We start from the raw sequence: 21,181 nt of genomic DNA on the forward strand, positions 1-21,181 counted from the left end.
GGTCAGGAGGTAAGGACAGGGACTCATTCAGGGGCACCGGGTGGTGGTTTTGTTTTCCTCTGGGAAGAGGATTTCCAGCTGGACTTACTTCCCCACTAGAGCCGTCCTGGGGAGGTGTGCTCTGCCCTCAATCTCTGCGAGTCTCTTCAGAAGCATCTGGCAGAACTGAATCACCAGAAACAGCTCGAGTCCAATAAGATCCCGGAAATGGATGTGGCTGAGGTGGTGGCTCCCTTTATGGCCAACATCCCCCTCCTCCTGTACCCTCAGGACGGCCCCCACAGCGAGCCCCAGCAGAAGGTAAGGCAGTAGGCCCAGCCGCTGAGGGCCCTGTTTCTGATTGGAGTAGAGATGGGACATGAGAGAGGCTGTGTGTGTGTGTGTGTGTGTGTGTGTGTGTGTATGTGTATGTGTTTTCTCAAACTGGGGGCTTATTCCTTCATTTGACCCTGCAGTTACCCGAGCCACCCTTCAAATAGTTGTGCCATGGAGGTTCTGAAGAACTTGGGATATTTAAAGTATGCAAAGACTTCTCTGCGTTCCAATTAAGTTTTATTGAAATCAATGCCTAATTGATTTTAACCTGTTGATAATTTTAGAGCCTATAAAAACACAGAACTGGGGCCTCTGGTTGGCTCACTCCATGGAGCGTGTAGCTCTTGATCTTGGGGTTGTGAGTTCGAGCGCCACGTTGGATGTAGCCATTACTTAAAAACAAAAACAAAAAACTTTCAAAACACAGAACTGTTCAGTAAGTCACCCCCTAGTGCTGTGGTCATGAACACATAAGGAAATTGTCTTGGGAATTTGGATCCTTTTAGTTACCATAGGAGTATGCTGTGTTTACGGCCTGAAACACCCCCCCCCGCCCCCCCCTTCCCCCCGGTAGGCTGGTGGGGACGTCTGCCAGGACTGCATCCAGATGGTGACGGACATCCAGAATGCCGTAAGGACCAACTCCACCTTTGTCGAGGCCTTGGTGGACCATGCCAAGGCGCAGTGTGACCTCCTGGGGCCCGGCATGGCTGACATGGTAAGCCTTCTCTCTTCATGCATGGGAGGGTGTGCTGGACCAGGGAGCTTGGCTCTGGACATTGGAGCGGGGGACTCAAGAAAACTTCAATTACTGAGGTACCGTTTTAAGTTCCAACCCCAGGGCTTTGAGGAAGAGATGGTTCAAACAACGCCCATTTTCTTTTTCCCAGAAAGCAACTGGAATAGTTGGTGGGTACTTAAATACTTTGTTGGTTAGTTGAATTTGTATATGTAACCAAACACTTGGTATAAAAGAGTGGAAGGAGACCACTTTTGTGAGGATTCGTTTTCCTCCTAGTCACCGTATAAGAAACAACACTAGAATCCTTTATAAGCTTGTTTTTAAAAGCCTGGCTGTTGTATAGTCATAATTCTAAGTGTGCGCTGTGCATGGGAAGCCGTGCAGGGGCTTGCAAGAGATTCACTCGGGACGCCTTCCTTACTTTGGTGAATGTTAGTCCTGCAGGCTAAGAAACTCATTTTGTTAGTCTCTTAGAGGGTTTCACTTCTTGGACCCTATTCACATTAACCACATGTGTGTGAAGTTGACGTTTAAAACCTGTAAAATGCTAAGTTTTGTACCTGGTAACGGAAAAACCTTGGTGTAGGGAAGCTGGTTGTAATAACTCCATGGGTCTGGGATCTAGAGCAGCCTTCTTGGGTAGGAATGGCTGGTTCTGGGAGCTCTGGGTTCTTCTCTGTTGACTTCCTCTGGGAATCTTTTGGCCTCCTTGAAGTATCTTTGTATATCGCTGGGTTAACTTGGCTTCCCCAATTCAGCCCTGTCTGAGGGCTGTTAACTACCCTTGGCTTTCTCACCATGGAGGCACTCCAATGTGGCCAGAACTATTCTGTGAGGGTCTGCAGGAATTCCTCCTGGATTTCAGCTTTAAAGTCTTGTCCAGGAATGCATGAGTGGGTTTGAAAAGTCACGTAGGGTTCCTAGCAGCATGTCTTAAATCTGCATTAAATCCGCATTGCTCCTGAGTGGTTGCTCTGTGACCTCGGGGCAAGTTTGGGCTGTAAAAGGAGATTGGAGGACCTCATCTCATTCTCAAAACACACCCTTTGCACACCTTTTCCTATCAGGTATAGGAAAAACAAATTACCATCTTTATCTCAAGATGTTTGTAAGACGGTACTCTTGGAAATGTGACAGTCACGTGGTGCCATTGTTGGGAATATGCTGGGTTTTTGGTGTGTGATCGCAGAGGTTAGTGTCACTAACAACTGGTTTGTCTCTCCCCAGTGCAAGAACTATATCAACCAGTATTCTGACATCGCCGTCCAGATGATGATGCATATGGTAGGTGCCATGGGAAGTTCCCTGCTCGCATTCTTTGCCTCAAACTTTGCAATTCCCGGGATTGTGAGCGTTACATGGTTTAGTTTTCCTTTTCTCCCTTCAGATAATGAATTGGGTCACAATGAACCTTGTTCCACCAGCAGACTCTACCCACAACTCAGTCCCATTTCCGCACCGCCCCCCCCGCCCCCCTTTACCTTCCCCAGCCAGGGGACAGGCTGAGGCAGCTCTACCCCCAGGATGGCCCTGGTGGCTTTCTGGTGGTTATTAGTTGGCCTGTGTATATTGAGCTGGCCATCAGATTTCTGGTATCTGGCTTTTACCCAGGGACCCTTGGGAATAGTCTGCTCTGGAGCTAGGCCAGGCCTGAGAATTGCTGCATTGCGGCTTGAGTTTACTGGTGCAGGGAGCCCTGCCTGCCAAGAGTCGGTCCTGCCCCGCAGCAGTGTTAGCCGTGGCTGCTGCTGGAGTCCGTAACTCCTGCACTTGCCTCTGCCGCGTCCAGGCGGTGAGGGCACCCCTCCGTTGTTAGGGGTAGAAGATATAGGCGGTGGCAGTGGGTAGCTAGCTCCGTGCAGAAAACCGTGGTTCAGAGCAGGGTGGGCTGAAGGGATTCTTACTTGGGAACGTGCCCTGGCTTCCTGAGATCTAAGCTGCGGGGGCTGAGGGGGTGGGTTGTACTGTCTCTCCATCCTGCTGACTTTCTACTATGTTGAGTATGTTCTCTAACCAGCGGTCAGCAGGCTGTGGCCCACTGCCTATTTCTGTGAAGTTCTAATGGGGCACAGTGATGCTTATCGCATTTTGTCCTGCGACGACAGAGTTGCGGAGCTGAGAGCTGACAGCAGCACAGTAAAAGATTGACCCTGTGGCCTTGCTGGAACTGCTCAGGGGCTCCGTCCAGGCACGAGAGAGCTTATTTGGGATGATTACACCATGCCTTGTTCTAAAAATACTTCAGAGGCAGCTTACAGAGACACACAGCTAGAGTGCTAGAGTAGGAAATAAAAAGCCTTTGATTTTGATTTGGTTAACTGCTTCCTCATAGCTAACTAAAAATTTTCTCATCCTAAAAGATAGACTACACAGACGTTTTTTGCAAACACGGATGATACTTCCCAAATCACAAATCACTTGTGGTTTTAAAAAAAAAAAAAACAGTGAGGTAGTACGGTTTTATATTACTTTAAACTTTGTAGTTTGCATTATTTTGCTTCTGAATGTACTGGTCGTTAAACATTCTTATAAATGATTTATAAGTGATTGCGTAGTCTACTGTTTGGGTAGAACATAATTTCCGTAACCCATCTGCTTTGGTTGTTCAGGTGGCTTTGGGGTTTGTCTTGGGACTCAAAAGCCTGTGCAGATCCCCTTTTCTCCCATAGTACAGATAACTAGAACTGGAATTGCTGAATCAAAGGGTAAGGCTTTTGATCTTTTGTCAAATCGGCCTTCCAGGCTAGCATCTGGCTACCTGGGGAAGTTGCCCTGAGGCCTGCCCAGGCAGCAGCGGATGTGGTGCAGGATCCCTGACCCCCCGCCCCCCCCCCCCCGGGTGTATTTTATATTCTAGCACACACCCCTGATTTGGGCAGTCCTGTGTCATGTTCCACTTTGCTGCTTCTCACCTTGCAGGCATGTGGGGCTTAGGCTTCTGAGGATGGAGAGCTCCTCATCACCTGGCATTTTCTGGGATCTGCTGTCCAATGTTTTGAGTATGATTTGGTGTGTCAGGGGCATGGGGACAGGGCACACACCAGCTGGACAGTGTGGTCTGTCCCTTGAGGGCCAGAAGAGGTTTCAGGGCCCCCTTGAAATAGTAGGAACAAGGTAGGTTGCTGATTTGTGACTGTAAGGTTTCCCCTGAACTTCCGGTGACGTACTTACACCTTCGTTAACTGATGGTTGTTATTTTAATTTTTTCTTAACTGTTGTGTCGTTTCCTTTCTCTTATTTTCATCTCCGATTTCCTGTTTTTTTGTTCAACAGCAGGATCAGGTATGTGATGGGGAATTTGCTTGTAGTAGTGGTCTGCTGCTTGTTGTAGTTATTTTGCTCATTTTTTATTTTTTTAACGGCATGATCTGTGTTAATAGGCTGGTGGGGGAGCTTCTGCATCTCTCTCCTGTGATTTAATACTTGAGGTACTGGGGTTCTCCTCTCCCCTTCAAGGGACCAGAAAGGGAAGCCAGCAGGGCCTTGGACTCCGGGTAAAAACCAGTGCTCAGCTGGCCATGGGCATGCCACCAGTGTGATGATGGGGAACCACGGGTGACCCCGGAGAGGCCTCGGCCTCCTTAACTGTAGGCCTGACTTCCGGTGGGACACCTTGTTTCTGTCATGACTCAAGGGAGCATTGCATGTCTTTAGTCCTCTTTTCTGTGACGCCAGAAATGCTTCTGCTGCATGAGCAAATCATTTCCAAATAGTGAGCAGACTGTTCCCATCTGTTGGATCCAGAGAGTTGGAAACAATCTCTTGATTTGTGGCTTCTTCCCCTCTGGGTGATGGGGTCCTGCAGCTCCTGGAGCCACATCAGATGGCTCAAAAGCCAGGCCAATGGTTGCATAATACTGGGACCATGCTCCCAGACTGTACTTAACTGAGCTAGTACCCCCTTCTGAGTACTGGCATCTCTCTATGGGAATAAATATTTTTCAAAGGTATTTTGAAGTCTAATGGGAGAGGGCTTTGGCTGAAATGCCCGCATTTTCACCCGGGCTGCCCCAAGGAGGAAGTAGAACAAAGTTTGAGACAAAAGCAGCCACACACCTCCTGAGTCTTTGTCTTTTTTCTAAAAAGCTTGCTGTGTCTTTGGCCCCATTCTGGTTTTCTCCCCATTCTTAAAGTGTGCCAGAGACAGAATATTTAGGATACTTTCAGACTTCCTCAATCTTACTTAATTTTAGAGACTTCTCGATATTAAAACAAGGTGAACAATAGCCATGGTCTAGCTCTCTTGCATTAACAGGTCTCGTGTTAGCAGTCCTATCCTGCTGGCTCTATGGTTTGGTGGTGGGAGGCAATTGCCATCAGGCCCAGAGCTAGGTGCTGGTTGTATTTGGTTCACAAAGTATACAGAGCATGTATGCTTTTCTCACTCTTGGCCATCATCATGGTGAAATGGTCAAGATGTCCAAATTACCTAGTTCCCTGTGGTTTGGTGTCTGAATGGGAAAGGGGATCAGTCTGGAGCTTCTGTGACCTGAAAGAATTCATCGGTTGGGGGCATTGGGGTTTTGTGTATACTGTGTTTGTGCAGTCGTAAAAATAGAATGTGGTTTTTTTAAAAAGTCAACCATTTTTTCTTAAAACGGTCCTAACACTGAAAGATCTAAGACATTTGGCTTTCTGTTAGTTTGTGGGCATGGTGGTTCCTTCTCTAGAAAGAACATGCAGCTTATTTCCTCCTGAGAGTGAACCAGCTCGACCGAGAAACAGGTTCTAGAGCAGACCAGGTGTCCTCGGAGAGGCTGTGATTGCCTGTGAAAAGGAAACAGGTGCCAGAAGTCTAACTTCCCTGGGGTGCTCCTGGCTAGAGCAGGGACAGCGGTTTTGTCTGCTCTCCCTTCGGAGCTTTGTGTGGCCTCCTCCCCATGTGAAACTGGTACATCTGCACTTACAGGAGTCCCTTGAGATTTAACATGGAGTCTTTGCTGTTTTGGGAGTCAGTCTTGATGCTGTGACCAGGGTGCTCCCCCAGCACCCCGACCTTTGTGTGTAGACGGTGGGACTGAGGGGATGGTGGGTGCGGGCCTGCATCTGACTGCTGTTTCTGTGCCTTCTCAGCAACCCAAGGAGATTTGTGGCCTGGTTGGGTTCTGCGACCAAGTGAAGGAGATGCCCATGCAGACTCTGATCCCTGCCAAAGTGGTCTCAGAGAACATCATCCCTGCGTTGGAACTGGTGGAGCCCATTAAGGTACCTGGTGGCATCGTGTTGTCCTGGCCAGGGCCGTGTCATGCCCAGGCCACTCCACATTGTACCACATTCTGTGAGGCACATGCTTGTTTGGTTCCCTGCCGACTCCTAAAGGGATTTGAGTTTGAGACCATTCATTAGTGTATGGTGTCCCTGTGCAAGTACAGTGTCCCGCTCCCGGCCCTGAGTACGTTTATTTCCTTGGTTATGAACCCGTCTGCTCCATGGGATCAGCCTCCATCTGCAGCATGTCTACAACCTCCTCTGACACGTTTCTGCCCCTCCGCCCTGCCCACCATCACCGCAGCGCAAACCTCATGTTCCCAGGACACCCAGGGCTCACACACAAGCCTCTCGGTGTGCTGCTTGCGAGCATGGGGGTGTGTGTGGTTTCCCTAGGGCCCTTCATTTGGTAAAGAGCCACCGTATTCCCCGAGCAGTTCACGTTCAGCACCTGTTACGGGCCCAGCAGTGTGTTAGGGACTGAGTCCTGAAACCGTTCACCTGGAGGAGTCAACAGACTTGTCCCGGTGTTCATGTGGCTCCCGCTTTAGTTCTTAAAAGGGCCCAGGCCCCATGACGTTTTACCACGTGGCACACGCATGTGCTTCTTATTCCGGAACTTCCGTGTCACCTGACCTTTAGCGGTCTTGTCTCCCTCTGCTGTCCTTCCTCAGCATGTGTGGTGTCTGTACCACCCGGTTAAGGAGTCAGATGGAGTTGGGGAGGCAGAAGTGCCCTGTTTTGCTGACTGAATTGATAGCCAGAGGAGATGAAGGAGAGTTACAGCTTACATTGTAGCCGCACGTGACTACTACGTTTAAATAAAATCACACAGAATTTAAAACCGTTCAGTTCCGTGGTTGCCCTGGCCACGTTTCAAGTGTGGTCCGTGCTGCTCTCCTGGACAGCAGAGATGGAGATGTGTCTACTGTCACAGAAGGGTGTGTTTAGCAGTATTACTTTATTAGAGGCTGGCTCTGGGAAAGCAGTCTCAGGTACTCGTGAGACGTGAAACACAGGAGCAGACCAGAAATGTGTTTAAAGCTCTGTCTTGTAAACGGCGGACAGGTAGTGAGTCCTCACTCTGCCCTGCACCCCCACCCACCTTCCCAAAATGACTCTGGAACGCTGAAATGATGGTGACCAGATAAGATACATCATGTGGCCTGCTCTTTGGGGTTTTCGAAGCAGGTTTTATTGCTTCTGTCTTCCTGAAGTATGAATTCCTGGTTTTTCTGTGGGGTTGGGGGTACGTGGTGGGAGGTGGTGGTGGTAGAGCACTAGGCAAAGGGATGGGTCTCCCACCACGTAAAACCAGCAGGGACAGGAACTTGGACACTGGGAGGAAGCCACCCTGTGTGTGACATTCTCCTGTCCCTGGCCACAGGGTGTCCCTTCCCCTTTAGAGCTGCTAGCAGGACCCAGGGGGCATGAGGTGAGGGTCTCAGCATTAAAGTGCTCTCCTGCCCTTCCCACAGAAGGACATGGTCCAGGCGAAGGCTAATGTTTACTGCGAGGTGTGCGAGTACGTGGTGAAGGAGGTGGTCAAGCTCATTGACAACAACAGGACTGAGGTATGTGCATTTCTAGAATGCTAGGGTGTTCCTGTTCCCTAGTGGCAGAACCAGCAGAGAGGTGGGCTTGGCCCTTGCCAGCATTGGACACCAGCTCTGGGAATCCGCACACCGGCCGCCCACCGGTGGGTCCCTCTGGGCTGGGGTTGGGCTGCTTTGTAGGTCTCGTCTTTGTGGGGAGGAAATAGCACCTGGCTGTGGGCTGGTTTCCTGGTCATGTTAGTATTCTGAGATTCTTTCCCAGCCCTGAATTTCCAGCCTCTCTTCTAGTAGGGTCCTCTTGTTCTGTGTTTCAGGAAGAAATACTTCACGCTTTGGATAAAGTGTGCTCAAAGTTGCCTACATCCTTATCCGAAGAGTGCCAGGAGGTGGTGGACACTTACGGCGCCTCCATCCTGTCGATCCTCCTGCAGGAGGCAAGCCCTGAGATCGTGTGCAGCATGCTCCATCTGTGCTCCAGCCAGGGGCTGCCTGTGCTGCCTGGTGAGCGGGGTGAGGGGGCGGCTGGCCGGCCCCTGGGGCTCGGGAGGGCCCTGCCGGCACTGAGCCTGTGCTCCTGTGTGTAGTCCATGTGATTCAGCCCAGGGACGGTGGCTTCTGTGAGGTGTGCAAGAAGCTGGTGACCTATTTGGACAACAACCTGGAGAAAAACAGCACGAAGCAGGAGATCCTGTCTGCTCTCGAGAAAGGCTGCAGCTTCCTGCCCGAGCCATACCAGAAGCAGGTACGCCCTGGGCTGCTTTAGGCCAGAAGGTCCAAACCTGCCTGCAGAGTGCAAAGGCTGGGGTAGCTCCTCGATTGTGCCCCCGATTGAAGTTTTCAGGGAGAACTAGCCATTTCTTAGAGGAGTCTGTTGGCTCAAGGGGAGCCGCCGAGGGGGCAGTAATGGGAGCAGCTGAGGGGAGGCTGAGTGTGGGTGGGTGGGGGCATCTGGGAAGGGGGTGCTGGGCTGGCAGAGCGTGCGTAGCGCCCCTTCTTTTATGCCTCCACTCTGCATGGGCACGCCTCAACCTGGACCCGTCTGCCTTTTACCTGACAGTGTGATCAGTTTGTGACTGAGTACGAGCCCGTGCTAATAGAAGTCCTGGTGGAGGTGATGGACCCTGCCTTCGTGTGCTTGGTAAGCTTCCGGGCAGCGTGGGGCCCGGCTGGTTCTGCATAGAGCAGGGACTCCTCTGAGGTTCTGCCAGAGTCTCTGGGGATGGACTGTGGGAGGAGGACAGGGCTTCCCTCAGCGGCACTGACTTTGGAAGTGCATGTCCGAGCTCTAGTTCTAGCTGCTTCTAGAAGCTGATAATTTCTGGTTTTGAAAAGGATCAGTAGGGCAGATCTAAGTCTTCCCCATTTTCACCACATAGAAAATTGGAGCCTGCCCTGCAGCCCATAAGCCTCTTTTGGGAACCGAGAAGTGTGTGTGGGGCCCCAGCTACTGGTGCCGGAGCATGGAGGCAGCAGCCGAGTGCAATGTGAGTAGCTCGGCCGCCGCTCCTGGGATAAGCCTGGGGTGGGAGCTCTAGCTGGCCTTCGTGTCAGGGAAAACACGGAGGCCCAGAGCAGCGGCTAGGCTTATTTGAGGCCGCCCAGCAAAGGCAGGAGGACTGATGACATTCTTGCCTTTGAGAAGTAAGGGTGGGGGTATTTTTTAGTGTTTTTTTGCTTCTGCTTCCTTGTTTTTGCGGTTCCCTTCTGACAGGGTCAGGATCGGATTCGCATGAGGCCACCCTAGAGATTGCACAAGTCCTCCTCTCCCTGGGGTCAGTCTTGGCTGGAGCCTGGCCTGAGTCTTCACCAAGGCCGAGCCGTTGTTCTTGAGTGGCCCTGAGGCGTGGTGCCTGCCCGGCGGTTCCAGGGCCTGTGGCGCCGCCCTGGCTGGGCCGCCCCCAGTGGTGCGCACCACACTGCTCGCTCGGGTGGGGACGGGTGGACCAGCCAGCTACTTAATGTGCTTTTGCGCAGCTTCTTCTTACTCCAGCGGGTTCCTCATGACCAGTGGGGCGTGGCCGCTGGTCTGGATGCCATCAGTTTGGGCTCCTGCGGGGAAGGGGCAGTGATGCCCACCTGGCCGTGTCCAGCTCCTTGCCCCGCCGGCCCCAGCGCATAGCACAGTCGGCAGGAGTAGGTCCCTGCTGCCATCCTGGGTGAAGGGGCCTGTGGGGCCACTGTTCTCAAGGCCTGAGCCGGGGTGCACTCTTTTGGGTGAGTTCTGCCTTGGGGGCCTCCATGCCGCCTGCTGAACGCTGGGACTCCGCCTGTAACCAGGTGGAGGGGTCCCGGGCCCTCCTGCATGGGTGCTCACCTGTAAAACACTCAGGGGCTCTGCAGCTGCTGCTCTGGACTCTTGCCTTAGGAGTCGGTGACGCTCGGGGGCCACATGCTCCCCAGTTGTAAGTGGGGTGCTGTCCAGCTGACTAGGACAGGAGAACAAGTTCCATTTTTGGGTGATGTCTGCTGCAGGAACAGGCCAGGAGTAGAGTTTGTCACATGAAGACTAAGTCCAGCTTCCTCTCTCCCGTCAGGCTGTGGAGCATTGCAAACGTCACGTGTGGAACTAGAAGGGGGACGTTCCATCTTGGAGAAACTGCAGCATCTTTTCCTACTTGTGTGTCTGGGGCAGTGAACACTCCCATCTGTTGACTCTGTTATAAAAATAGGTTCCCTTTCCCTCCCTTCCTTCCTGTCCCCCGTAGCATTGCTGTCCGTGCGGGAGGCGCCTGGCCTGCAGCTGCCCCGCTGCTTCACTGTCCGTTTCCTTTGCCTAGACGGGTGAGGATGGACCGTGCACTGGAGGGCTTTCAGCCTGCCCTTGTGTGGTGGTTCCCTGGAGGAGGTGGTGGGGGGCTCTGGGGGCTGGCGCGAGCCAGAGCTGTTTGACAGAAGGCTCTCCATCCTGTTGGCTGGGGCCTTGTTCTGAGCCCTCTGCTTATCCCTCAGCAGGGACCTCCCCTCTTCCTGGGCCGCTCCAGAGAAGCAGAACAAAGGTAGTGTTACATGAAAGATCAGAGGCTCAGAATAGAGGCTTTTTAAAACCACGTAGTTCTCACCGTAGGGGAGATTCGGGAGGCATCTGCTCAGGAGGCCTGGGTGGGTCTCGGGGTCGCTGTCCCCGGGTCACCCTCCAATTCAGCTTTGGGCTGTCTTTCCTGGTGATGCCTTGGTCGGGGTTCTTTGGATCTGGGTGGGAGGGGGAAACCTGTCTGAATGTCGTCTGCTAGCTCCACGTGCAGGTCCTGTGGGCCTGGCGTGTATGTATGTGTGTGTGTGTGTGTGGACAGCAGTGGCCGCCTGCTTGCTCTCGTGTCCACCCAGCCGCTGGAGCCTTGCTTTGTGCGTCTCTAGTGCCTCCCGGCCCCTCACCTCCATCCCCCATTTCCTAGCTGGTCTTTCTGGCCGTCAGATAAATGTGGATGTAAATGTGGATGAGAAGCTCCTAAGCCTCTGTCAGGTAGAGGGGTGCTGGGGGTGCTGTCCCGGGGCCTTGGCTGCCGCCTGTCTCTCCCATTGGGCCTCCTCTTCTGCCCCACTTCTAGTTGCCAGGAGACAGCGAGACATGCAGTTGCTATTAAATGGACTTAATGACTTTTTTGATTCGTTTTGCACTAAAGTTTCTGTGATTTAACAATAAATAAAGTCTGTTAACCAGACCTGAGCCTGAGTGCTTCTGTAACACTTCAGCCAGCGTTTGGTTTCTGAGTTGCTGCAGGGCCACGGACCTGTGGGTGTCCAGGGTCCTCTGGCCCCTCTTGGCCGCAGAAAGCGAGCAAAGTGGGCAAAGAGAATTCCCCCCATTGACTAGGCCCCCTCCCCCTTGCCCCAGGCCAACCCCGAGGGTAGTTTACTGAGCCACAACGAATTGAATTGCCTCCTTGTGAGTTGTTTTTCTTATTTAAGATGCAGACCATTCCAGAAACGTTCAGTGAGTACCAGTTAAAATCAAGGGGAAAATGTGGAGGGAATAACTTAATTTAAAAAAGGAATACACACAAACACTCTACATTCAGAACCCAAGGGAACACCAGTCCTTTCTCTTTATGAGCCGGCACGTTTGGGAAGCCAGTGGAATGTAGAGAACGCAGTTCGCTGACATTGACCATGTCCGTGTGGGGAGGTAGGGATCACTCACGGCCCCCAGCTGGGTATCCAGCCGGGGGATGTGCTAGAAATGCATTGGGACTTAAACTGAAGTCAGAATCAAGGCCAGGTGGGGTAAGCCAGCTCTGGGCCTCCCTCCCCTGGTGCTAGGCGTGGGGCGGGGGAGGGTGGGGGATGGACAGGGATGTGGGGAGGGGAGAGGGAGAGGGCCTGCGTGGCCTTTTTAGAGCTCAGCCTGGGCTGAGTTCGTCCTCAGACTCCTGGGTCCCCAGTGACCCTCCTTACCTTGTCCTTAGATGCTTATCATTTTTGTTTGGTTTTCTTAAAAAAATAACAAATTTTATGAAGGTAGATGTCAGGTGCTGAATGGGCGTCTGGCAGAAGCGGAGTCTGAGCAACCAGAGCGGGCTCCACCAGGCCAGCCCGAGGTGGGACAGCCCTGGCCGGCCTGGGGAGGGGCCCACACTGTGGTCCTGCTCTGCCCTGCCCCGGGAGGATGGGGGACACCAGCGAGGCCCCCCCGTCTGGTCATAGCTCTGTGATCTCCAGGGGGCTCTCCAGGATCACATCACGAAGCTTGTGCAGGGGCGTGGATTTGGCCGACTCCGTGCGGGCGTTGCGCTCGAAGGCACTGGCTTCCGCCGTGGTCAGGGTCTCCAGCGAGCGGCCCAGCCCCTTCTGGTCGTCCTCGGGCAGGCTGTTAAGGTCGGTGGCCAGCAGCGTGCCAGTGCTGCCGTGCACCATGTGGCTGCCGTCGGGCCCCTTCAGCTCTGTGGGCGGCTTGTGGCGGAAGCGCAGGCTGCCCTGGGCGGGGCTGCGCTCCCCTGGCTCCTCCTCCCGCTCCGTCTGGATCAGCTGCAAGAGGCCAGGATCCGCCCGCGGCTCTGGGACCCGCCCAGGCTCAGGGCCATGCCCAAGGGCTGAGCAGGTGGCTGGCCTCAGAATCACACCTGCTGTGTCACTGTTTCTTCCCTCCCGCACACAGGTGACTGCAAGGCACTCAGGGCTCGAGCTGCAGTAGGCCTGTCAGCTGATAACAGTGTTTCTCAAACTGGGTACAAAGGGGGCACCACGGACACTTAGGGTGGTGTTCTTAGAACGTGGGCTTCCCATGAGAATCTTGAATTCTGTGTATTTAATGGTCTATAAAGATCCTGTGATGCAGTTTTGGGATCTGGATTTGTTACCAGTCTGTCCTCAAACAGGATCCACTCTGGCCAGGTAGGGAGTGTCCACAAGTGAAGTTGGAGGGGTGACAGGATATAGTGGAAATTCACCATGTGGCACTTTTGTCCCGTGTGGAACTGTTAGCTCTGGCCTATTCCATTTGGGAATTGTTGGCCCAATTGGAAATCTGGGTTTTTAAATAAAGTCTGAGTTCTTAAAGTGTTGACATTACTGCAGGCAAACAAACCTATATAGACCCATTTGACCCTGAGCCAGTTTCCTATAGGACATCACTCCTTCAGGGCATCTTCTTGGGCCCCTCAAGTCTGAGAAACACTCCCCAGTACCCACCCTGGGAAAGCCCATTGTGGAGCCCAGCAAGTAGACTTCCTGGACCCCACCCATTGCTGTCTTTGGCCCTGGCTGCTGAACTCTAGAGACTGAGAAGGATGAAGGTGGCTGGGGAGAGAGATTGAGAGAGAGAGGGAGGGAGGGAATGAGCACCCCCAGCGCTGGGGCACAGCACACAGCTCCGGGCCCGCCCGGCTACCTCAGAGATGGAGGAGTGGCAGGAGGAGGCTTTTTGCACCATCCGCTGTGCAAAGAGCTTTTTGAGCCGCAGGTAATCCTCCAGGACCACCTTGAGCAGCGAGCCCTGGGGGAGGGAGAGGGTTAACCCCCCACCAAGGCCCTCCCCTGCTTGCCACACCCCTCACTAACTCTGATGGGGGTGATGGAAGGTGCTAGTAGTCTAGGGTGCACAGGCACCTGATCCAAGGGTAGAGGATTGGGGGCAGAGCTTGCTGGTGACAGTGACCAGCCAGACCCACGTGGGCTCCAGACCACTGCAGGCTGAAGCAGCTCCCCATCAGCCCGGTGCCCGGGCCCCTCTTTCTGCGCAGTCACTCTTGCCCAGTTCTAGCTGAGCCTAGAGGTGGAAAAGTTGTTTCCCAGGATCCTCCCCCATTCCTGTATCCTCTGCAGCTAGTCCTAGTGCGGTCAGAGGTCTGGATGCAGGGCCCTGAGGGGGTGTGGTGCAGGAGCCTGCAGGGAGGACTCACCTTGATGGGTCCCTCCCGAATGATCTGGCCCAGCTTGGCAATGTTGTCATACTCCTGGATGGCTGCCCGCAGGTACCGGTCATCATCAGGCTTGACTGCTGCCGGTTCACGCCCAAAAGTTCCCTGGGGAGAGAGAACATGAACTGGAGCAGAGGTAGACTGCATGCACAAACGTGTACATACACACCCGGAGCAGTGGATACAATCCCCCCACCCCCACCCCCGGAACCCAGCTCCTTGGCGAGCAGTGGCCAAGACCTGCTTTACCTCCACCCCATCCCTCACGACTGTCCCCCAGCCCCCAGCTCTGGCCCCGGCTCACATGGGTGCGGGTGGGGCTATTCCATAGGTCTGCGATCTCACTCAGGTTCTCCGGCAGGTCGTCCTCATGCTCAGCCTGGGCAGCCAGCTCCAGGTTCCGACAGAAAGGATCCAGCCACACGGGGTTGGCTCTGCATGTTGGGGGTGGTGGAGGGTTGGAGTGAGGAGGGACAGCCTGAGTGCACAGATGCTCTTGTAGCTTCCCCACTAACCCCTGCCCTCTTCCCTGGCCAGCATGGGACTGGTGGTTCAGGGCCATGAGAAGGAGGCCCCTTGCCTGTGGTCCTCAGGGGTGCACCCTCCCCACACTAGGATCCTGCAGGAACCAGGGCGACGTGTCAGTCTGGATCAGCTTGGGTCCAGCGGCCTCACTCTGCATGTGGTATCCAAAGTCTATGTCCCCTGGCACTGGGGCCCAATTAGGGTATGGATCCCAGCTCAGCCAATAGTTTCTGAGTGTGGAGAAGGGTGACTGGCCCACTAGGGGGCACCACCACCCCAAGTTTTAGCTAGTCTGGTCCCTCAGAGCTTGAGGGGTGGTAGAGAACCTACTCCAACTGGGTCCTGGGCAGGCCTCCCCAAAGTGCACCCTGAGGGCTCAGGGACCCCACTTACCCATCAAAGGAATACTTGTTGGTGTTGGGCATGTCCATGATGTCGATGAAACCACGGTTCCCTGTAGGGAGAAGTGCTGGGGCATGGAGGGGAGGGGTGCACCCTGCTGGGCCGGGGGAGCCGAGCCAGCCTTGTGAGGCCTAGGCAGGCACTCTAGGCCCCTCGGGGCCCCTCCTGCCCTCTCAGCCCCCCCACCCCACCCCCCATCACAGCCCTTGCTCACCTGCTGAGCCAGCCACAATGGCTTTGAGCTTCCTCTTGTGTCTGGAGGGAAGCAGAGAGAGGGGCTGGTGAAGGAGGCTGGGCAGGGCTGGCATCTCAGGGCCCTGCCTACCTCTGTGACTGTCCCAGGAGCAGGGCTGGTCAGCCTGTCCCAGGGCAGGGAGGTGGGGGTCACTCACACAGTCCTGTAGTACCAGTTCATGAGGATGAAGAGCATGGCCGCCAAGAAGAGGAGAATGGCCAGGACAATGATCGCCATCTGGGGGAGTGGGGCCAGGCATGAGTGGGCAAGAGCACCCAGGGCAGAGGGGTGGCGGGGCTGGGTGCCACCAGGACTACCTGCAGGGCGGACATGTCGTCGGGCAGCCGGACAGAGATGGCAGGCTGCACATCCAGAACGTTGTAGTTCCGGAAGAGATTCCGTAGCTGCTCCTTGTTCTCGTCAATCATCTGGATCACCCTGTGCAAGGGGCAAGGGCCTCAGCTCCCCTCAGCCATTCCTTAAGAGCTTGTCCCACGCAGAAAGGTCTGCAGAGCTCTTGCCTCTGACTCCCAAATTCAACCCCACCAAGCCTTGCAAGATCAGATCCCACCCAGCTAGAATAGCTTTGTATCTTATAGGGTTCACCACCCCTCAACACAAGATCCTGCTTGCTCCTCGCCATCCATGTAGTACTTGGCATTTTACAGAGGGGGAGAGTAAGGCTCAGAGGGGTGGAGGACACCCCCAAACTATTCTCTACTGGCCCTGCTGAGGGGGGAACCCCCCCACAGCCAGCCTGATGGTGTTATCTGCCTCCTTTGGGGGGGGTCCCTGGGGGGGTCCCTCCCCAACTCCAGGGCAGGGAGGTCGGGCCGACGGTCTGAGCACAGACCCCACCCACCGGTCCACGTCCAGGATGCGGTTGGTATCGCGGTTCACCACATGGATGAGCAGCTCGGTCTGTGCGAAGTTCACCCGACCCTTCTTGTCCACATGGAACTAGGCGAGAGGGGGCATGGTGGGCTGTGGCAGGAGCAAGGAATGGGATGGGGAACCCCTCCTGGCCTGCCCTGCCAATAAACGCATCGCTGCTGAGTGCTCCCTGAGGACCAAGCATGATGCCAATCACTTCACTGCATGGGCCTGGGCACTATTATTAGCCCCATTTTATAGGTGAGGCTACTGAGGGCCAGAGACGTGGAAGGACTTTTCCGAGGCCACGTTGCTAGGGAATGACAGAGGCGGCACAGACCCCCTTTCAGACCCCTGATCTCTCTGCCATGCCCTGTCCCTGTGGCCTGGTCCCCCTCCCCTCACAGCCCCTAGACCCGGGGCGGTTCCATGGGGCACCTGCACATCATCAGTGTTGACGACGGCACCAGTGATGTTGGAGAGCAGGCGGATGAACTCCTCCTCAAAGCCACGCACGCGGTCGGGGATCTCATTAATGACGATCTTGACACGCTGGTCATCCCTCAGGATGTAGATGCCGACGATGGCTGTGTCGTTGTGGCCTGCTAGGTCCCGGGCCACGATGTCTACCACAAAGTAGCCGGGGCTGTAGGCCATGAAGAGGTCGAAGGTGCGCAGGATACCATCCACACTCCCTGTGGGAAGAGCCCACGGGCAGGTGCAGCTCAGGGACCAGCCAGTGCCCCTGAACCCCCTGGGGAGGGGTGAGGGCCAGGGGCATTTGGACACACCGAGGGGAGGCAGCATCTCAGGCCGTAAGTGCCCACAGGGCCCGGGAGAGAGGCGTGGGGATGAGCGAACGTGAGTGTTCATCTGAGGGAGGAGTGGCATTGGCGTCGGCTCAGCTGATCTTTCATCCTCAGAGAAGGCAGCCGCTGCTGCCCAAACTGGTACTTCTAGAGATTTCTAAGTTTTTACTTAAACCCTGCAAGTTCAAACACAGCTGTGGGCTGCACTGACCTAAGGATGGTAAGTTTGGGACTCCTCTGTCCCATGCTGGGGGATCAGGGAACACGTCTGAGCCCCCCCACTGACTCTCTGTCACACACACATGCACTTCAGAATTCCACAGCCGTACTACACAGATGACCCGAGGTGCTGTGGCAGTCTTGTCTTAGAAGACCGTAGACCTGGGTTCAAGATCTGCCACTTTCTGGCTGTGTGACCTTTAGCAAGCTATGTAGCCTCTCTGTGCCTTGATTTACTAAACTAAGAGCAGCAGTAGATCAGAGGACAAAGGATGGCATCTGGTTGTGTGACCGGAGGAGGTGGCCTGTGAATTAGGCTCCAGAGGATGGTAATGGGGAGCATATCTGAAGGCAGAGGTGAAGGTCAAGGTGGTATTTCAGGAGGTGAAGACAAAGGGCGAAGGCCAACGGAGGGCGGTATAGAAAAGGCTGAAGGAGTGCTTAGGCGTTCAGCTTTGGGGGACACCGGGCGGGCCCTTACAGGTAGTGGGCGGGCTGTGGAAACAGAAGAGGGACTGGGAGGAAGACCTGGTGAACCTTGAAAGGCAGGCCAAGGAAGGAGTCTAGACTGACTCCTGTAGGCAAGAGTGGGGAAGGGGTGGGGTCTAGAAGTAAGGTCATGGGACACCCACCAGGACACCTTCTTGAACTTGACCCAAGAGGCTCAGCTATCCACACAGGCAAATGCACAAGTCAACATGCATACCTTTAGGTACATATGTGCCCCCCAGTGCTTAGCACAATGCCTGACCCGGGAGAGGGAGAGGTACACAAATGGGAAGACAGGTGGACATACGGAAAGGAGGAGGATGGGAATGTGGATGGATGAATGGACAGATGGGTAGATGGGTGGACAGATGGATGAGTGAGAGGAAGGATGGACAGATGCCCGGGGTGGGGCAGACTGACACATGCGTGGGTGAATGGATGGATGGATGGATGAATAACGGATGGATGAGAAGATGGAGGGAAGGAAGGAAGGAGAAAGCGGGTGGGTAGATGGAGAGATGGAGACGTGGATCAGAGACTAGAAAGGTAAGGTAGATGGAAGAAAGGATTCACAAGGGGCTGGCTGGATGACGGTTAGATGGGAGGGTGAATGGAAGGATTCACATGGCTGGCTGGCCAGTCACTCATACCCTGTGGTGCCCACACAGACCCCATCTCCTCCAGACTACAGTCCATGCAGTGACAGAGGTCTTGGGTGGAGGCTCCTACCCATGGTGAAGACCTGGCCCACGTCCTCAGAGTCATTGGCGAGGGCCCGAAAGTAGTGGATGGCCAGGATGCTGTAGAAGACGAGGCTGTTGTTGCCAATGTCTGCATCCAGGGCCAGCACCTGGATCAACTCTGAGCCCACCTTGGCATCGGTGGCCACTCCTGCGGAATGGGCAGGCGGATCTAAGTGGCAGGCCGGGGGAGAGAGGGGGCGCTCTCTTCCCGGGACCCAGGCTCCGCCCCCGGGACCCAGACCCCGCCCCCGGCACCTGCGGTGTACTCGGCCTTGGTGAAGCGCGGGGGCTGGTCGTTGATGTCTTCTAGCACGACGCGCACCTCTTGCAGGGTGAGGTCGGTGACCAGGTCGAAGGCCGGGGAGGGCCCCCGCGGGGGTGTCCAGCTGCGGTTGCTCGAGGCCTTGACGATGAAGGAGAAGACAGATTCCCGCTCCCGGTCCAGGTCCCGCAGCACCAGCAGGCGCCCGTCAGGCTGCAGATGGAAGTTCTTCTCTGCGTTGCCGGCTGCGGGCGGGACCACGGCACAGGGTGAGGGGGTGGGGCCGGGGTGGGGCATGGTGGGGTCCTCTCCAGCCCCAGGGTCAGTAGGTAGGACATGAGCCCCCCACAGGCCCCACCTGCAATGAAATAGTACACGATGGCGTTGGGGCCCTCGTCTGCGTCCATGGCGCCTGTCACGTTGCCCACGAGGGTGCCACGTGGAGAGTGCTCGGGCACTGTCAGCAACTGGTACTGGGGGCTGCCTTTCTGCAGGGGGGAGAGGGGGGCCACAGGAGGCCAAGGTCGGAGGGCCCCAGGCAGTGCCTTTTGTGGGCTGAGGGAATCACTGCCCAGGCCCCGTGGGGTGAGCAGAGCTTCTGGAACATCAAGAAGCATGGGTTGGGCCTGGCCTGGCCTGTTCTGTGAAGCAAAGAGCTTCACAGAACACCTGAGCCGATGTCTGAACAAGGGGGCACAGTCATATACATGTGCATGTGCGCACACTCGCACTCACACGGTCTCCGGGGAACCTCACATCCCATGTGCACACAAGAAAAAACCCCAGCACATCGCGGAGTCTGAGTCAACAGGAGGGGCTCAGGCCCAGCTCCGTGCAGCAGAGCTGAATTTCAGGTTTCCTGGGCGTGCTCTCGTGCATGCAATCAGGAGAGCTACCTCTCCACAAGGCCGGCCTGTTGGCTTTGCTGACTGCCGAGTGGTACCTTGAAATAGCAACTGCTCAGTAAATATTTGTTCCGTGAGGTGCGTGCAGGGTTTCCAAATGTAACCACACGTAGCGGCAGGGTGCACAGGGGCGGGTGAGTCCCTGTGTGGGTGTGGCTGGTGCGGGGCGGGGCGGGGGTGAGCTCACTGGAGGCCTCACAAAGAGGGGTTCGTTGTCGTCGATGTCCTCCAGGGCCACTTGCAGCGGCTGCATGGTCTCGTATGGCACTGGCTGGCCCAGGTCGCTCGCCACCAGGATGAGCTGGGGGACAGAAGAACATAGTCAGAGGAGGGCACCCCCGGGGAGCCAGCTCACCACCCTGGCAGGCATTCTAGGTGGGGAGGGGGTGGCCCTGTGGCCGGAGGAAAGCCCCGCCCTCGGCCCCGCCCCTCACCCGGGCCCCGCCCCCTTACGCTGTACAGGGCCTGTTTCTCGCGGTCCAGGCGCTGAGCTGTCTGGATGAGGCCGCTGATGGGGTCGATGGTGAAGTACTCCCAGTCCCGGTTGCCCGCCGTCTTCAGGAAGCTGTAGCGCACAGCCCCATTGAGGCCCTCGTCCTTGTCTGTGGCATAGACCTCATACACATTGGAGCGCAGCGGGATCTCCTGCGGTGGGGGGTGGCGGGGGTTGGCAGGGAGGCTCCTGGGGCGTCTGGGAGAATCCCAGCTCCCAGGCCCTGACGGCGCTCTTGTTCTTTCTCCTCACTCAGCAGACTGTCCTTGCCACCTTCCAGCATCCTTAGGAAATGTCTGCCGGCTTAGCTGCTCTCCTGGAGTCTTGAGCACCTGCTAGAACATCCCTTCACCCCACCCCCACTCCACTGCCCCTCGGTGGACCTGCCTGGTCTCCAACCACCATGCTTCACACTCTCTCAGGGTTACTGCCCTTCCAGGGGCTTCCCCCGTCCCTTGGATCCCACTGGAAGGCGGAAGGGGAATCCAAAGGCTGAGGCCACAGCTACCCCTCTGTCCCTGGGTCTGTCTTGTGCTCTGCTACCCTAATCATAGGAGCCCTAGGTATCCCCAGACACCACCATCTACCCAGTGGGGTACCCGAAAATGAGGGACAGGCGGGTAGGATGACATGGTGGATAGAGACAACAGCTGGGTTCTAGTCTGTTACGAATTCACCGTGTGACTTAGACATGCACTCTACCTCTCTGGGCCCCAGGCTCCTGATTCCCTTGAGTTAAGTCTAAGATCTCAAGAAATCTGATGGACATCATATACTAACCCATAATAAGGCTGCACAGGGCACAAGGAAAAGAGCACATTTCTTGGCCTTTACTTGAAAAATTATCAGCTCAGCATGGCTTTACTTTGTATCTCACTGATCAGGACAATCAGAAACTCCAAATGGTAGTTACATCTAATTAATAGCAAGCGTGATGACAAATGCTGGCTGTTTGGGAGACACGGATCTTTCTTTTTTTTTTTTTTTAAAGATTTTACTTATTTATTTGACACAGAGAGAATGAGAGACAGAGAGCACATGAGAGAGGGGAG

At 55.1% G+C, this 21,181-nt stretch overlaps 2 protein-coding genes across 5 annotated transcripts in view; one reads left to right on the forward strand and one right to left on the reverse strand.

Annotated features, from left to right (window-relative positions):
* Positions 1-11,480, forward strand: part of PSAP (prosaposin) — a 34,160-nt gene extending 22,680 nt beyond the window's left edge. The window contains exons 5-14 of the mRNA XM_006748880.3: positions 100-300; positions 890-1,033; positions 2,285-2,341; positions 6,131-6,262; positions 7,744-7,839; positions 8,136-8,322; positions 8,406-8,563; positions 8,879-8,959; positions 9,198-9,305; positions 10,356-11,480. Of these exons, the coding sequence (XP_006748943.1) occupies positions 100-300; positions 890-1,033; positions 2,285-2,341; positions 6,131-6,262; positions 7,744-7,839; positions 8,136-8,322; positions 8,406-8,563; positions 8,879-8,959; positions 9,198-9,305; positions 10,356-10,391 (1,200 nt within the window). The 3' untranslated portion in view covers positions 10,392-11,480. The remainder of the gene's footprint in view (positions 1-99; positions 301-889; positions 1,034-2,284; positions 2,342-6,130; positions 6,263-7,743; positions 7,840-8,135; positions 8,323-8,405; positions 8,564-8,878; positions 8,960-9,197; positions 9,306-10,355) is intronic.
* Positions 11,481-11,689: 209 nt separating this feature from the next.
* Positions 11,690-21,181, reverse strand: part of LOC102736847 (cadherin-23) — a 75,427-nt gene continuing 65,935 nt past the window's right edge. Inside the window, exons 22-36 of one of the 4 annotated variants that reach the window (XM_081824086.1) lie at positions 20,090-20,281; positions 19,824-19,937; positions 19,090-19,219; positions 18,725-18,976; positions 18,456-18,617; positions 16,648-16,904; positions 16,199-16,296; positions 15,654-15,774; positions 15,494-15,573; positions 15,316-15,356; positions 15,093-15,195; positions 14,479-14,608; positions 14,157-14,279; positions 13,646-13,750; positions 11,690-12,783 (exon numbers count right to left, since the gene is read on the reverse strand). In XM_081824086.1, coding sequence (XP_081680212.1) covers positions 12,457-12,783; positions 13,646-13,750; positions 14,157-14,279; positions 14,479-14,608; positions 15,093-15,195; positions 15,316-15,356; positions 15,494-15,573; positions 15,654-15,774; positions 16,199-16,296; positions 16,648-16,904; positions 18,456-18,617; positions 18,725-18,976; positions 19,090-19,219; positions 19,824-19,937; positions 20,090-20,281 — 2,235 coding nt within the window. In that variant the 3' untranslated portion in view covers positions 11,690-12,456. The remainder of the gene's footprint in view (positions 12,784-13,645; positions 13,751-14,156; positions 14,280-14,478; positions 14,609-15,092; positions 15,196-15,315; positions 15,357-15,493; positions 15,574-15,653; positions 15,775-16,198; positions 16,297-16,647; positions 16,905-18,455; positions 18,618-18,724; positions 18,977-19,089; positions 19,220-19,823; positions 19,938-20,089; positions 20,282-21,181) is intronic. The other 3 variants (XM_081824087.1, XM_031019983.2, XM_031019980.2) reach the window with 3 other exon arrangements.

This window comes from Leptonychotes weddellii, chromosome 6 (assembly GCF_054177405.1).
Source record: "Leptonychotes weddellii isolate Sample4059 chromosome 6, ASM5417740v2, whole genome shotgun sequence".
Classification (NCBI taxonomy): Eukaryota; Metazoa; Chordata; class Mammalia; order Carnivora; family Phocidae; genus Leptonychotes; species Leptonychotes weddellii.